This window comes from Fukomys damarensis, unplaced genomic scaffold (genome assembly GCF_012274545.1).
Source record: "Fukomys damarensis isolate Sample0158 unplaced genomic scaffold, DMR_v1.0_HiC HiC_scaffold_37, whole genome shotgun sequence".
NCBI lineage: Eukaryota > Metazoa > Chordata > Mammalia > Rodentia > Bathyergidae > Fukomys > Fukomys damarensis.
The window spans coordinates 37,804,239-37,820,092 of NW_022900949.1; the positions used below are offsets into that span (position 1 = coordinate 37,804,239).

General features: G+C 48.4%; 1 protein-coding gene across 9 annotated transcripts in view; it reads left to right on the top strand.

Moving 5' to 3' along the window:
- Aff1 (AF4/FMR2 family member 1) overlaps positions 1 to 15,854 on the top strand; it is a 152,144-nt gene that overhangs the window by 135,308 nt on the left and 982 nt on the right. For all 9 annotated transcript variants that reach the window (XM_010606726.1, XM_019204944.2, XM_010606721.1 and 6 more), the window contains 8 exons: positions 7,443 to 7,549; positions 8,380 to 8,629; positions 9,250 to 9,338; positions 9,495 to 9,555; positions 12,329 to 12,465; positions 13,008 to 13,070; positions 13,437 to 13,574; positions 15,535 to 15,758. In XM_010606726.1, the coding sequence (XP_010605028.1) occupies positions 7,443 to 7,549; positions 8,380 to 8,629; positions 9,250 to 9,338; positions 9,495 to 9,555; positions 12,329 to 12,465; positions 13,008 to 13,070; positions 13,437 to 13,574; positions 15,535 to 15,758 (1,069 nt within the window). The remainder of the gene's footprint in view (positions 1 to 7,442; positions 7,550 to 8,379; positions 8,630 to 9,249; positions 9,339 to 9,494; positions 9,556 to 12,328; positions 12,466 to 13,007; positions 13,071 to 13,436; positions 13,575 to 15,534; positions 15,759 to 15,854) is intronic.

A 15,854-nucleotide genomic window follows, 5' to 3' on the forward strand; every position in this document is an offset into this window, starting at 1 on the left:
CGATGATAAAAAGTTAAGTGTTCCCCAGTGGCTCTCTTTCCTGAGCCCACCTGGCCCAAGATCCCAAGTCAGGTATCGGAAGGGCCAGTTCTCTCTTGCTTGGAAGAGAGGACACTTTTGACACTCGTGTGTGTGCATGAGAAACGTTGCACTCAGCTGTGGCAGTTGGCTAAGAATAACAGGGAAAGTGGTCGTGGAGCTGCTGAGACCAGCTAATTAATCCACTAGGTTAAAAAATGTGACACAACCGTACTGTAGAGTGCAGAGCGCCTGACCCTGTCACGTGACATGGGGGCATGCACTGCCACTGCATCTGCAGCAGCCAGGCTGAGTGGGCCAAGTTGGGTGTTACTGGTGGTGCTGTGCCAGCTAGAAGAGGGTGCAGTTCACAGCAGAGAGCTCTTAAAGCTTTAGAAAGTGAGGGGCCAGGGATTTAGCTCAGCGATTCGGTGGCCTGCCTTGCAAGTGCAAGGACCCGAGTTCAATCCCTGGTACCAAAAAAAAAAAAGCTTTAGAAAGTGGGATGGGCACGTGTGTTGTGCGTGTGCGTGTGTGTGTGTGTGTGTGTGTGTGTGTGTGTGTGTACGTGCACGTGCGCACGTGCATGTGAAGTATACAAAGCCCATGGAGGAAACTGCAGTGAGCCTGCTTGGGACAAAGAGCCCTGCGTGTACTGTCCTGAGAGGCCCTAGAGAACACGTGTGTTTACCCATCCTTCCGGGAAGCCTCCTGTCAGCCGCGTGCCTGGTCTCCAGTGTGATCCTGCACTCACTGGAATGGGGAGTGGATTTTCTTCCAACATGCAGACTTCCCAGTGGGAACCTGGAGGATCCTCAGAGAGTTTTTGGCCCAGTCCATCCCAGCACAAGTGCACAGGCATTGTGCCATTGCAGAAGGGGGAGCTTCTAGCTTTCCTTTGGTTATGAGAACTGTGTCCCCAGAAGCTCTTGAAAACTAGGGACGCACATGCATTTTTCATTTGAGCAATGGGGGACTATAATGGTCCCTTTGTGTTAGGAACATGATTTTTTTTTCCCCCATACTAAGGATTGAACCCAGGGCCTTCACATTAAGGCACTTCCCCAATCCTTTAAAAAAAGCATTGACATAAGGTCTCACTAAATTGCCTGGCTGGGCTGGGCTGGGCTGGAACTGCAATCCTCCTCCCTTGGCCTCTCAGAGTGCTGGGATGTTAGCCTTCCACTGTCATGCCAGGTTCAGGCCATGATTTCTTCAAAGCTCTGGGAAGCAGCCAAGAGATCAGACCCAGAATGGGCTGCCCTTTTGAGGCACAGATGTGGTGCTAGTGTATAGGTTCTAGACCCTGGCTGCCTTAGTCTGGTAGGGAGGGTTAGCACTGTGAACTACCCCCTCCGGAGGTTTGAAATTCCTTCAGTGATCTTGATGCCTAGCTGTGCTGGGTATCCCAGGCCTTGGAGAGCTGTGCTTTGGCTGGAGAGATCCTGGGGTGTTTTGTCCAAACAGCTGGACTCGGGCCACCAGGCTCCTTGCCTGGGTGTTGTTCCTGACTGACCTTGCTCGGAAGCTCTCAGATAAGTGAGCTTAAACAGCAGTCTGCTGCGTACTCAGTTCACCGCAGAGAACCCTAAGTCCTGCGCTTTTCCTTCCTGCTGGACCCCAGGTGGGTGGCACTGATCACCGTGTTCACATGTCCAGTCTTGGCCCTTTCAGAGCCCTGATGTCTGTTAGGCGGGCTGTGTTCCTTTCATCAGATCCCAGTTGATGCCGGGTGGAGGAAAGGCTGCTTTCTAAGCTTGTATCCCTTTCCCCAAAATTGAACCATGAATTTTCTTTTCAAATGCACCCACTGGACAAAGTGCTCCAACGGTAAAGTCAGAGCTGTTGGGCTGTGCCTGAATGTTGTTATATAAAGGCCCTTTAGAACCTGTCTTGGTTTCCAGAGGGCTCACAGCTCCTTAAAGCCGTCCAAGGGTTAACCACGCGTGAAGAGGAAGACTCAATGGCAGGGGCTGGGGAGCCAACCGTACGGAGGTCTCGGGTTCGGCCCCAGCACAAGCTCAGGTGTCCGCCAGCTGCTGCAGCCATTGGATGCGGCACCTACAGAAGGAGCTTGGACTTTTAGTGCTTTGACGGAGAGGATGAGGAAGTTTGCAAGGAAAAGTGGCGAAATTGCGAGGCTCCCAGTTGTGAACTCAACACCACGCTCCCTACACAAGCTACTGAACTCTATCAGTCTGATTGCAGTTCAGAATTTAAAATGTCAATGTATTTTGAGGATTGAACCTAGAACCTTCACACTGAACTTCACCCCCAGCCCCTTTCTTGATCGACAGTGGACCCCTGACATTCACACTGGTTATTTCCTAGCACACCCATGAATTATGAAAAACTGCAAATTTCAGATTTGGCAAGAAGAATGCTTATTTTTATAGTTTAAACCCTAAATTTGCTATGTCTCCCGTAGTAATATAATTTAACAAAATACTGTATTAATTAATGAAGCCTTAAAAGGTGCAGGGTGTTTTGGTGACATCTTAGGAATCTTAGGACTTTAAGAAGAACAAAAGCTAGGGCCAGGGATTTAGCTCAGTAGCACCATGCCTACCTTGCAAGCACAAGGTCCTGAGTTCAATCCCTGGACTGAAAAAAAAAAAGAACGAAACCTAGAATATTGGATATAGCAACACAGGGCCCAGTAAACTGTTAGGATGCAGAAACGCTGTGTGCATCTGCTGAGATGGGTTATGGGCCAGCAGCCAGTCAGAGGCAAGGAGAACTGAATAACACTCTCAGATTGGCCACTTGCAAACTTCCTACCAAAAAACTTTTGGAGAATATTTGTGGTTTCCCTGAAATTGTAGGGATTTCCGTGAGCAGTTCATGGAAAAATCCATGAGTGACTGAGGCCGCCAACTCTGTACTGCAAGTTCATGGGGAGTATACTGCATTTTTAAATTTTGAGACAGGGTCTTGCTTAGTTGTGCGTCCAGGGTTTGAACTCGCAGAGTCCTCCTTCCTCACCCCCCAGGCTGCAGGCCTGCACTTCCACAGGCATCTCTTTGTTCGTATGGTTCAGGCCAGTTCAGTGGGAGCACAGCAGAACGCTCCTCCCATGGCCAAGCCTCCCCGTGAGCCCTGTGTGCAATTCTTCCTGGACACCTTTGTATCCCTGCCACCTCGGGAATTCCCTTTCAGACAAATGGGTGATCTGCCTTAATGGTCATAGACGGATAATTTCAAAGGGGGAACATTTATTCATGTTTTTTCTTTTTCTAAATGATTGCTTTATTAATAAAATCTTTTTTGAGAAAACCCTTCTAGTGCCATTTGAGTGTGTGTGTGTGTGTGTGTGTGTGTGTGTGTGTGTGTGTGTTGCAGTGTGAAAGTGAAGTTGTGTGTAGCAGGAACAGCTGTATTATTTCTTAGAATGTTTGGAGCTCTCTCCTTCTATACAAGGTCCACCTACATTTTCTTGGGTTGCTAGTCCAGATCAGCACCTGTTGGAAAATTCATCCTTTCCACCTTCTTACAGCCACTCAGTGGTGGACTTTGCCTGCCTGTCCCTCCTCATCAAAGTGCACATGCCATGTGTGGCTGTGCCTGAGGTGTTTGCCTTGCAGATGCCCTTGCCAACATCGATTTTCCTTCTTGTGGTGCTTACTCTGGCCAGCACGGCTGGTCTCCTCGGGACATCCCTGTCCCTGTCCCTGTCCCTGTCCCAAGCTTGGGCTGGATGTCTTTGTGTCGTTTTCTTATTAAGCCTTCTTCAAGCAGTGGCATGGATTTTCCAAAGCATCCTGTGCCTCTCTACTTTTCTGGTGTCCCATGTATGCTAGGCTCACCTGCTTCCTGTTGGGAGAGTGTGTCTCTGACCCTGAGCACTGAGGCTCTTGGCTTGGGGCTCAGGTGTGTTGTGTCTACCTGGCCAGTGATCTCTCTCACATGTGTTGCTGCACAAACGTGTGCTGGAAGGTAGCTGAGCGGCCCAAGGTCAGAGGTCTGGGTCAGGACGGCGACTCTGCTGGTTACAATCAGGACTGTCACTGTCATCCCTGGCTCAGCTTCCAGTGGTCCCCACCATTCCTCCACCTCAGGTTCCCTTTTGGACATTCCGTGTCCTGCCGTGGCAGCTACACTCAGGGCACAGAACGTGCCCATCTACCAGTTAGAAATGCTGTGTTGGCTCTGGGAAAAGCCACCTCCCTTTCCCTGCTGCCAGCAAGTGCCTACCCACCAAGCCAGGTGCAGGTGGGCAGGCTCTAGTGCCCTGGAAGTGTCCCTCCAGCTCTGTAGGTGGGGCAGTCCTTGGCAGATCATCAGGCTGCCTGCTCTGACGGGTCAAGGAAAGTAAACAAGTGAGTCAGAAGCCAGCCAGCAGCCTACTCACCCGCATGCAAAAGAAATGCCTGAATCCCAGACCTTTCACCAGAGTCCCTGAAACCTGGTGATTGAGGGGTGGTAAACTCCCTGGAGAAGGAGTCATTTGTTCATCCCCAAGGAAGAGAACGCCCTGCCGTCACCTTGCACAGAGCTTCCTGACAAGAAAGGTCGGGAAGAGCCTCGTGCCTCCCCTTTCCCAGCAGGGCTTAGGACTCGCATCTCAGATGCCTGCAACAGCATGGCCCCTTCCCCGGTGCATCCTCTCAAAGTTGTGACGTGGTCCTGCTTCCAGGGACCTCAGTCTGTCCCTCAGCCGTGCGGCGTCCTTGCTGTGCCAACCAAGGAATACCGAGTGCTGCCGGGCACACCTCGGGTCAGACAGGAATGAGCCCCACAAGCATTTCACTGTGCACAGGGCTCCGCGGCTCTGCAGCCTGCAGTGAGCCCCACAAGGAGAAACCATAGGAGGTCTCTGCTGTGTTTATCTGAATGGCTGCCTTTCTACTAGTTGTTGGACATTATCAGCCTGTGAGAAGTCAGATATCGATAGAAAGCATGTTATTCCAGTGAGTTGCTCAATGTTAGCATTGTAAACGCTAGTCCAGAAGGTAGCGTCTGGTGATGACTGGTTTCCAGTCCCCAGCTGGCACAAAGCAGAGTTCTGTTCCAGGTTTGAGCCCTGACTCACTACGACTCTTATTTTCATGTGTGCTTTGTATGGTCTGCTGCTTTGGGTTAAGTCATCACCAGCATGTCCTAACCAACTTGGAAACACAAACAGTTGTTACTCTCAGTTCACCTCTGGGCTGTAGTCTTCTCATGAAGATGTCATTTGGTGGGTGGTATATGTTTAGTTTGATCTTGAGAACCTCTGTGTGTCCTTAACTACCTGGAAATGCCTCCCATTAACAAAAAAATGTGTTTTACTGTTGTGTGCAAGCTCATAGCTGCCCAGACATTTTAACACATCCTGGCTTTCCCAGGGATAAACGTCCCATCTTTCTTCATCATTTGCTGGGCCAGCCCTGTTGTCTTTAATCTAAGACTCCAGAGAATTTGCTGGCTCCTTTTGGGACAGGATGCCTGGCGTAGGTAGGTGCCTAATTGGCACGGGGTTTCCCTAGCCTGGAGCAGGCATCTGTTTGAACCCTGTCCATCATTAATGATTCTTTTTTGCTACACAGACTTGGCTGTGCACAGCCCTGTCACAAGGGCCTGGTAGCTTGTCCCGGCGAGTGCTGGGCCTTTCACTTCTGAAGTTTCCTCCAGGACCCTGCTCCTGGTTGGGCCTGTGGCGTTTCAGTGATGGGTTAAGAGTCGCTTGCTTACCTCACAGGCTGTCTGTCTCCCTAGCAGGCACTCTGAGATAGCTTTCCCCAGTCTCCTCCAGTGAACCTCTAAGTTACTAATTAGTTTTCTACCTCATCCCTGCCGGTATGTAACCCCTTCTTTGTGTCGGTTAATTGGAAAGAGCCCAGTTTGCAGATCATCTTCAGCGTAGTGTATATAGAACAGTGCTGTCCATAGAAATAGAACGTAAGCCACACATTTAACGTTTTTAGCCACTTGGAAAAACTAGTGGCAATAATTTAAGCAATTTTTAATCTTTTATGTCTCAAATACCACATAAATATTCAAGTATAAACCCCACTACATTCTCTGTAGTTTCCTCCCTCTGTAAGTAGCTGCTCCCTGGACGTGTGTCCATGGCTGCTGGGCTGGCCTGTGCCCCGGTAGCTGCTTTTCTCCTCCAGCCTGCTTTCCCTCTGACCATTCTTAGTCTGCACATAGAACCCCTCTGTAAGTAGCTGCTCCCTGGACGTGTGTCCATGGCTGCTGGGCTGGCCTGTGCCCCCGGTAGCTGCTTTTCTCCTCCAGCCTGCTTTCCCTCTGACCATTCTTAGTCTGCACATAGAATATCAAAGCAGCCATCTTTGGGAACCCCCTGAACAAATCTGTTTTGAAGCAAGACCTCACATACATGAATAAAAGTGTTTTTCTAGAAGGGAGGAGATTTATTTTTTTCCTTCTGTTTCCCATACTTTGGGGCAGGGCCAGTTGTATATTAGAAACTGGGCAGACCTTGAGTCAATCCATCATAATTTCGTCATTTTCCTGGGAGAGGTTAGGGGAAGAGAAAGACACCTTGGTGAAAACTGGGACCTCATATATACATATAGACAGCTAAGTTGAAGACTTTTTTTCCTTCCTGGTTTCTGAGATTTGAGGTTGATGGGGGATTGTCCTAGACTGACTGGTCGTGTCCCAGATTTGTAACAGTGAACTCACAGTGGGGGAACTACGTGCAGATTGCCACCAGAATTGTGGAAAGAAGTTTGTGAACAGAGTATTTTGTAGCACTTTAGTTGTACAAATGAGTGTTCTTTTCTTTTGGTACCAGGGATTGAATGCAGGACCTTGTGCTCACAAGGCAGGCACAGTACCACCTGAGCTAAGTCCCTGGCCCGTGAATTTTCTTGAGTTACTTAAATCCCTTTACTCTCACTAAAATCGTATTTTGAGAATGTGAGAGCTCAGGCCCATTTCTTTTGAATAATACACTTATTTTCATTAGAAGGGAGGGAGGGTTTAAGTAAGCCAATCTGGATTTTATGCATGCAGTAAATTAGTGCATGTAAATGGATGTTCTTTCAAAGTGGGGACCCTTCTAAAACCATACTTGTGTTTCTGATGTGAATGTGTATGTGGTATTGACTGCTGGGGGACCAGAGACTTGCATCTACAGATCGCTGATTCTTTCCTGTTTAGAGAAACACAGTGGTGTCTTTGAGTCCACTTACTCTGGTTGTGAGCTGTTACCTCAGCCATTGTCCCTTTCTTGGGTTATGAAGATTTATCTTTCTTCACAAAAAATGTGTCTCAACCCAAGCGGCATTGACTAGATTGTCCTCGTTCCTCCATCACACATCACATGCAGCCTCTGAGTGCTAGCAAGGCTGCTTTGTGTGCGTGGATGTCCCAGAAATCAAATCACTCTCTTGGCCTTTGCTGCCCGTCTCGTTCCATGTGTATAATTGTGTTTGTGATGCTGTACCTTGCTTGCTGTACCACAATAACAGGGGGAAGCAGAGAGAGACTATGATAATAAGAAAATCAGACTGGAGAAAGAAGTCAAACCACAACCCTCTTTGTCTTCATCCTCCCACAAAGAATCTTCTAGAACTAAGTGAGTATGGCGATTAGGCACAGCCTAGAGGGGTTCTCAGTCTTCTTGGGTCCTGACAGGACAGAGAAAGGTTGTCTTCTGCAGCAGATTGACGAGCCTGTTCGAACTTGTTAGACCAGCGTGTTCAGTTTGTCCTGTGTCCCTGTCACCCGTGGGCACCCATAGGGACTGACATTTGGTTTGGCAGCAAGTTTAGATTTTACCAGAAGGCTTTGCATGAAGGAGAGTTTTCTAGACGTCCAGAGTTATTTAAGAAAGGCACTCTTGGGCTGGGGACTTATGTCAGTGATGTTGCCCCCTGCCTTGGAAGAAAGGCACTCTTGTCCCTTCTTTGCAGAATAGCAAACAGTCCCAGAGAGAGAAGACAGTGGCCAGGGTCCACGCTGTCCTCAGAATGAGAGAAGCTTGGACAGCAAATGTGGTGTTACCAGAGGGTGTCATAGGAAAGGAACTGTTGTCTACTTTTGATTTATTCAAGAAATGTCTTCACATCTGCTTGGCCTAAGTGAAGACACAGTGTTCTCCTATGGGAGCTGCAGAGAGGGTTCAGTTTGGAGGTGCAGTTGGGCCACCTGCTTGACAGGCAGGGACCAGTTGAGGTGAGAGAGAACAGCAGACTCTGCAGGTGCAGTTTCTCACTGCACCTGCATTATTACTAATGGATGGGGCTGGAGGTTTCACAGGCATCCAAAAGTACCTAAAAATTGACCTTTCTGAAATACGGGTGCAAGCATTGTGACTGCACTCTTTCCTGCAGCATCAGTTTCATCTTTTATTGCTGAGAGGTTTGATTCTGTTCTGCCTCAACTTTGTCTGATGTTTCACTCCAGGACTCCCAAGCCCTCCTCAGAGCCCTCAAAAAAAGAAATGCTTCCCCCTCCACCTGTGTCCTCCTCCATGTCCTCCTCATCCTCCCAGAAGCCAGCCAAGTCTGCACGTAAGAGGTCACGGCAGGAAGCAGACCTCTGTCAGGACCCTCCCCAAAGTGCCAGTGGTACCAAGAGCAGCCAGAAAGACCTTTCTGTTCCCAAGCACAGGAAAGCCCAGGGCAAGGGCTCTGGAAGCTCTTCGGAACACAGAGTAAGTAGGAATCAGGAGCCGGGGAGAGGGTCCTGGTGTCGGTGCTTCAGAGCCATTGTTCTGAGGTAACTGGCAGGAACACCTTGGGTTTAAAGTTGTGCTGCTTGGAGGGTGAATACAAGGTCATTTTACCCAGATAATTAAGTGCCAGTTTGTCTTAAAATGATTCTGAGTGGAAAAAAATCAGAATCATACATTATTACACTAATTTTCAGTTAGATGTTTTGCAGAAAGAAATGGTTACCCCAGAGAGTTCTTCTTTGAATGTTTGATCCTGGATACTTTATTTGCTGTAATGGAAAAAAGTAACCACTTTCTCAAATCAGCATCCTCTCTTCCTGTTAATGCTCGAGAATCCTTGCGTGTGTGTATTTTTAAGTGGAAATGTCACGAGTCGCCCACTGCCTTGAGCATTCTCATCTCGACATGCTGAGTCCCCAGGACAGCCAGAAGCTGTGGGTTCCGGTGTCTGTAGGGGGAAGGTCCATGACCGAGCTGAAGTGCGGTGTCTGCTTTACTCCTGTGCAGGCACTTTTGGGGGCTACTTAAGAGAGATACTACTTTTAGGTCAATGATCTTTAGGGTTAAAATGTAATCTAGTATATATTTCTTTTAAACAGGGACCTGGAGATACTGCAAATCCCTTTCCAGTGCCTTCTTTGCCAAATGGTAACTCTAAACCAGGGAAGCCTCAAGGGAAGTTTGACAAGTAAGAGTCTGGATGCCTCCTGCGTGTTCTTGTTTCCCTGCCCTCCTCCTCCCCCACCCCCGCTTCCCATTATCGCCTCCTTGGTCTTCTTCAGCTGCCTGTCTGTCTCATCATTTCCAATTCCTAGGACCCAGCCTTCCGTTTCTCTTTTCTCAGACAGCAAGCTGATTTTCACATGAAGGAGGCCAGAAAGTTGAAGTGCAAAGCAGAGTCAATGGTCAGTCTTGGCTTTCTATTCCTTTGGCAGAATGTTTTGATTAAAAAAGTGTGGTCTGTGATCTGTGGTACTGTATGTGTGCAGGGCATTGGGGTGGAGGAAGAAGGAGGAGGGCTCTGTGAGTGGGAATCGGGGTTTGGGGGAGCAGGGGATAAGATGTTCCGGTGGAGTTGTGTTCTTTGGTTCCACTGATTCAGTCCGATTATGGAGAGATTTGTACAAAGACCCTAGTCGAATGGAAGTTGATCCAGCTGCTAGTGATATAGTAGGTGAGTTCGTTTCACCAAAACAATTCTTTGCATGTGAAAAACAAGTCCTACTAATGAAAGTCAGCCAATTTGTGACCATGCTGAAAAGTTTTATGAAGTGAGGAAGTCCGTGTGCATCCCAGACTAAAGCCCTCAGTGCCTGGCTTGACTGAAGAGTTAGCTGAGCCCATTAGATGACAGTTCCAGATGCAGGTACTAATGGTGCTGTGGGTAAACATACCTGGAGGTATGGATTCTGTTGACTTGCTGACCTTTGGACTTTCTGGAAGGTGAAGGTTTGTTATTAATTGCCTCTGTGATTAAATATGCTTTTATATTGTTGCTACAGTATAATGGGATGATGTGTAAGCATCGGAACCCCCAGGCTCTTATCTGTAGAGTATGCTTCCGAGACCCAAACCCTATAAACAGGCAGCCCTTCCTGGAAAGGTGTGTTGCCACAGGAGAGAACAGGACTGCCAGGGACCCAAACCAGCACATCCACAGTGGTCACAGGGACCGAGTCCTGGGGTTCCTGACCCTCCAAGAGGGGCGTTCTAAGACCCCCTAGCAACTCCCCATTCTTTAAGCAAAATATCCCTTGATTCCTTCCCACACCGGATGTTCCTGCGGAGTCCAGGGTAAGTCCCTAGACAGGGTCGCCTGAGTCAGATCACAGCTGCACTGAGCAGTGGTCCTCCTTACCACTTTCTGATATTGAGACTGGAACTGGGTGATTCTCGAGTCTGGAAAAAGAGTAAATACTTAGCACTGTCAGCCAGTTGTCTACAATTTACCTCAACATTGGACACTGTCCGCACTAGATTCCCTGTTATTCAAAAGATTAAGATGAGCGCTGAGGGGAGTTGGTTTAGGTTTTACTCTATAGAGAGGCACAACTTCTCTCTCTCTACACGAGGTGACCAAGCATCCCAGTGTGCCAGAGCAGGTCTGCTTATGTTTACTGGAGCCCAGTGTGATAAATGATACATCCCATTCTGCTCTCAGAGCCTGTGGTCTGGACAGTAATCTGTAAGACCACCTTCGTAATTGCATAATGCCTCAAAGGTATGTTTGACATTTCACAAAGTTAAGATGTGCATGCCTGAGAACAGATGAGTGTATTTTATCTTTGTGCCGTGCTTACTACTGAGTGCAGGAATTTGGTCTCTGCCATTTTAAATCAGTTCAGGAGATTTACGAGCAACCACAGGGATAGTGCTTCCAGGCATTGCCAACCTTCCTTGCAAAGTAGTTAAGGAAGAGGATGTTAACTAATTGCTCTATCACACTGTAGTTCTTTGCTTCTGCCCCAAGGCCAATAGAACTTTTGGAATATCCTTGAAAAAAATGATTTTGAATCAACAAATTTTCAGTATTAGCTTTCTATCAGCGTAACAAACTGGTCATGCCTTATCCTGCTAATGAATTGAGGCATGTTAATATCAATTTATTCTTTTTGTCACTAATATTCTGAGCCTAGATTATCTAGGAAAAATATTTATTTAAAATCGTGTTAGGTCTAAAATGTAAAATCTAGAGCACTAATGCTGAGTATTCTGGAATAATATACATGTGCGTGCGCATTTGCCAGCCTAATCTGGTCCCTCCTGGGACAACAGGAAGACAACATGGCCTCGGTAATAGCTTTGAGGCTCCTGTCGCTGCTGGCTGTGCGGTATGAATGCCCAGCAGCCCGGAGCCCTCTCCTGGGTGTCGCGTCCACATACGTCTTCCTGGGGCATCCCGGTCATCGCCCTTTTCATCCTCTTTGAATGGATCCCTTTGAGAGCACTGGCACTGTTAACCAACTCGCAGTACAGACGTGTGGTGTTGCGGCCAGAAGTGGAGAAAGAATGAGTGCCCCTCACACAGTGATGGGTTGGATTGACTTAGCTGTATTGTGCTACTCAGCGGAAAGAGGATTAGTGATAAAGTGTTTATTGAGGTTAAGGTGGCCACCGATATCTGATTGCACTTTTCTGCAGTCCCTTTAAGGCACACTGAAATTTTGTCCTGGTTGTCACAGGTCATGGCCGTGTACGCCAAACCAAGGCGCCAAAGGAGATTAATCCATTGGGCTCTAAAGTGCATGAAAAGATGACTGTCAGATATTTTATGTAAGATGCTCAAAAATCACAATGAATGTTTTCTACCCACAAGGTAGACCTCCATTCCTACAGAGACTTGTGTCTCCAGTGCCCTAGATGTGCAGCATAATCTAGTTCTTGAGGAAGTTAGGTAAAGAGTAATTGCGTGCTGATAGCAGGGAGTCTGTGCACATGTATTTCTGGGAGGTGTGAGAGAGTAACCTGAATGTAGGACTTCTGTCTTCTTCCTGATGAGTTTCGCTAGTTCTCTGAGTAGGCAGTCGCTGACAGGCGCCGTTACCTAGCCTCTCAGTTCACTCATCGTCACACTTTCTAAGCATGACTAAGCTCAGACAGTAAAGTCCCAGGAAGTATGTGGGTAAGGAACTATAAAGAACAGGCTGTCTTGGCCTAACAGCGACTGTTTTCCTGTAGACGGACAAGGTGGGGAAGGCCTTTAAGTACTTGGATGCCGTCCTGTCCCTTCTCGAGTGTGGGATCGCCACAGAGTCAGAGGGCCTGGCCACCAAGTCGGCGTACTCTGTGTACTCGGAAGCTATGGATCTTGTTAAGTAAGTGCCGGTCACTGTGCTCTTCTCGTGCCTACTGCACTTTGCTTGCTTCTGTTGCTTAATCCACGTGAACCTGTTTGGAGACCGCTCTGTACAGGGGATGCTTGAAAAGTACAGAGGTGGGTGCAAGCTCCACAGAGAAGCATCTGCCTGGTGTGCAGGAGGCTGTGGACTCGACTCCCAGCACTGAAAAGATAAAAAAATAAAAAAGCTGTTGGTTCAAGAACAGTTTTTATCCTAAACTAAAACTGCTCTAGCTGAAGCCTAGCCCACAGGGTACCATCTTGCCGAGTGCACTGAGCAGTATGAGACTGTGGTTCACCCTTCCGGCTGTCGTGTGTCTCCCTGATTGCAACAGTGGCCCCTTGGGGACGCAGCTGTACCTGTGCCCATGGAGCCGGGATGGCTCAGGGTCAGCGTTTCGCTGTCGCTCTCCCATCTCCATACCTCAGAACCACTGTGGGAGCTGTGTGAAGTCAGGGCACCCAGGCCCAGGTCGCTGCCTGCCTTGTTTAACTCATTGTTTTCTCATCTCGCTGCAGGTTCACGATGTCACTAAAACCCTGTGACACCACCACACAAGAGAAAATATTTGCGGTTTTATGGTGTGTATTTTGTACTTAGTCTAACTTGCCTTGATTTTTGTTTCTTTTGATGTTTTAAAAATTCTGTTTTAACCTGAAATTTATGGTGAAAGCCAAGTCAATGCCTTCGCAAGTGGTGGATCCCCCTGTTAATTATGAAAATGACATAGCACCGGCTCACTGGTGACTTTGGAATGCTTCAGTCTTGCTGTTAAAGTTTTATTGTGCGTTTGTGATTTGGGGTCAGTATTTACTCTTGGCACAGTCTGATCTGTCCAAGAAGAGTCTGGGGTGACCTGGCACAGGTGGGTTGGCTGGCTGTGTCCCGTGGCAAACTCGTCCTGTTTGGGGTTGGACGCGCCTCTTGTGACTTCTGTGTCTTCACAGCATGCGCTGCCAGTCTCTCCTGAACATGGCGATGTTTCGCTGTAAGAAAGACATAGCAATAAAGTATTCCCGCACTCTGAACGAACACTTCAAGAGCTCTTCCAAAGTAGCCCAGGCACCTTCTCCATGCATTGCAAGGTAATCGTGTCTAATTTAAATAATTTACAGAATGAAGTCATTTTTTATCTCTTGCTTTGCAGCTATTTGTGTATGTGGTAGGGGGAGGACTTTGGCTTTTCAAAACTTGCATGCATCTGTGTGCTGGTTTGTTTCTTCAAAGTAAATCACTAGCTTTTTCTGCTTTTTTGAGGAGAAGTTGCAAGTCAAGGTTTAGGCTGATGGCTAGCACAAAAGGTACAGTCGTCCCTTCTTAGCTATTGTTGGTGCGTTCCACACCCCTAGTGGACACCTGGACCTGCAGCTATTATGTAGCCCCCTCCATAAGCTTTTCTGTACAGAACTATAAAAATATGGGCCAGGGATTTAGCTCAGTGGTTCCGCTGCCAGCCTCGCAAGCACGAGGACCCCGAGTTCGATCCCCGGTACCCAATAAAACCGTATAAAAATGTACTTTCTGTGTTAAGCATAGTCAGAGGTTAACCACATAGTGATGTGGCTCGCTGGCAGAACCCTTGCCTAGCAGGCATGAAGGCCCTAGGTTCTCTCCCTGTCACTGCGGGAAAAAACCCCAAACCAAACACAGTCCTGTAATGTAAGATATGTAAATGTTTCTTCTCTCATGCAAGACAAATACTAAAATTTTTCAGACCATGGTTGACAGCAAGTAACAAAAATTGTGGAAAGTGAACGCATGGCTAAGAGGGGCCTCCTGTAATCTTCAGGAGCATACAGTCTGCAGTGTAGGCTCCTGGGTCTGGGCCTTGGGATCCCCTGAGAACAAAGAGCCCTGGAATCAGAGCCGGTATCCTTTCTTCTGTGCTACATCCACTTGGCAGTCAGTAATTGGGGCTTTGCGGAACTATGTGCCATCCCCATTGCCAGGCCCCACACTGGGACAGAAGGAGTGACACAGTCACACCCGGCAACAGTGTTTCGCTGCTTTGTGAACACAGTTGTTTACCTGTGGTGTAGGATGTGGAAAACAGCATGCTTGTGCAGTTGTTTGTAGGATGGGGGTGGAATGTTCTTCTCTCCATGGTCCTTTGTTAGCAGTTTTTAAAAATTTTCATCCTATTCCTTGGAGAATTCCCAGTTCTGAGAGGGAAGTACCATTCGCTCTTGAAAATGTCACCACTCCAGTGCCGAGCTACTCCAGTTCTGAGACACTCAGTCACATTGCTGTTTGCAGTGCCTTCAGCTGCTGCTCAGCAGGGCACCGTCTTTAGGCATTTGTTTGATGTAGGTTCTGCTGCTCTGCAGCGCTCTCCAGTCCTGGCAAGGGTGACTGCCCCAGGACATGTCTCCTGCCAGGCTGCTGCTGCTGGCCCTTCCATCTTAGAACCACTCAGTGCTTACATCTGAGTGATTTCCCTCCACACTGAGATACACAGTACCTTGTATGACCAGGTACTCAGCCAAGGCAGAGGAAAGCTAATGTCCAGTTTCCTGACCTATGCTACCACCCTTCCCTGTCCTTCCCAGGTCTGCCCTGCTTTGGTTGATGAAACAAGTCCCCAGGGACCCACCAGCAGCCTACCTGCTCTTAGCAGCTACCAGTCCTAGGTTTAGGGTTAGCAGACACAGATTGTTAAGACCGTCTCTGCCTTCTTGGTGCTGGGACTTGGGAGGAGGGAGTTGAATGCACAGAGATTAGGTGGTGACAGAAAGGAAGACTTTCCGTCCCGCAGTGTCCACACCGAGTGCCAGGTGTAGAGTCGGGCTCAGGGTCCTGTTTAGGGAGTAGATGAAAGCAGTCTTCCCAGCATGCCTCGGAATCGGGCATGGGAAGAGCATGGATGTCAGAAGAGGAAGTGAGAAAGTGTGCCTGGAACACGGCTGAGCCCACCTGGTGTCCCTGACCTTATAGGAGTGATGTAGCAGTGAGTGCCACTTGGGTGAGGACACAGTGAGTCTTTGTGACTTGGACTGCAGCTTCAGAGAGAAAACATTGATTCTCCTCTCCCTTTCACCCTGCCAGAAGCACAGGCGCACCATCCCCCCTCTCCCCAATGCCGTCTCCTGCCAGCTCTGTCGGGTCCCAGGCCAGTGCTAGCAATATTGGGAGCAGCGGGATGACAGCCACAGTCAGCACCCCCGTCACCATCCAGAACATGACCTCCTCCTATGTCACCATCACATCCCATGTCCTCACTGCCTTTGATCTTTGGGAGCAGGCAGAAGCCCTTGCAAGAAAGAACAAAGGTAAAGGGTTCTGGCGGTGATCGCTGGGGTGTGGGCAAGGGGAGAGGAGTGTGAGTGGCTTGGATTTTATGTCCCATTCCTTATAGAACAGGGACT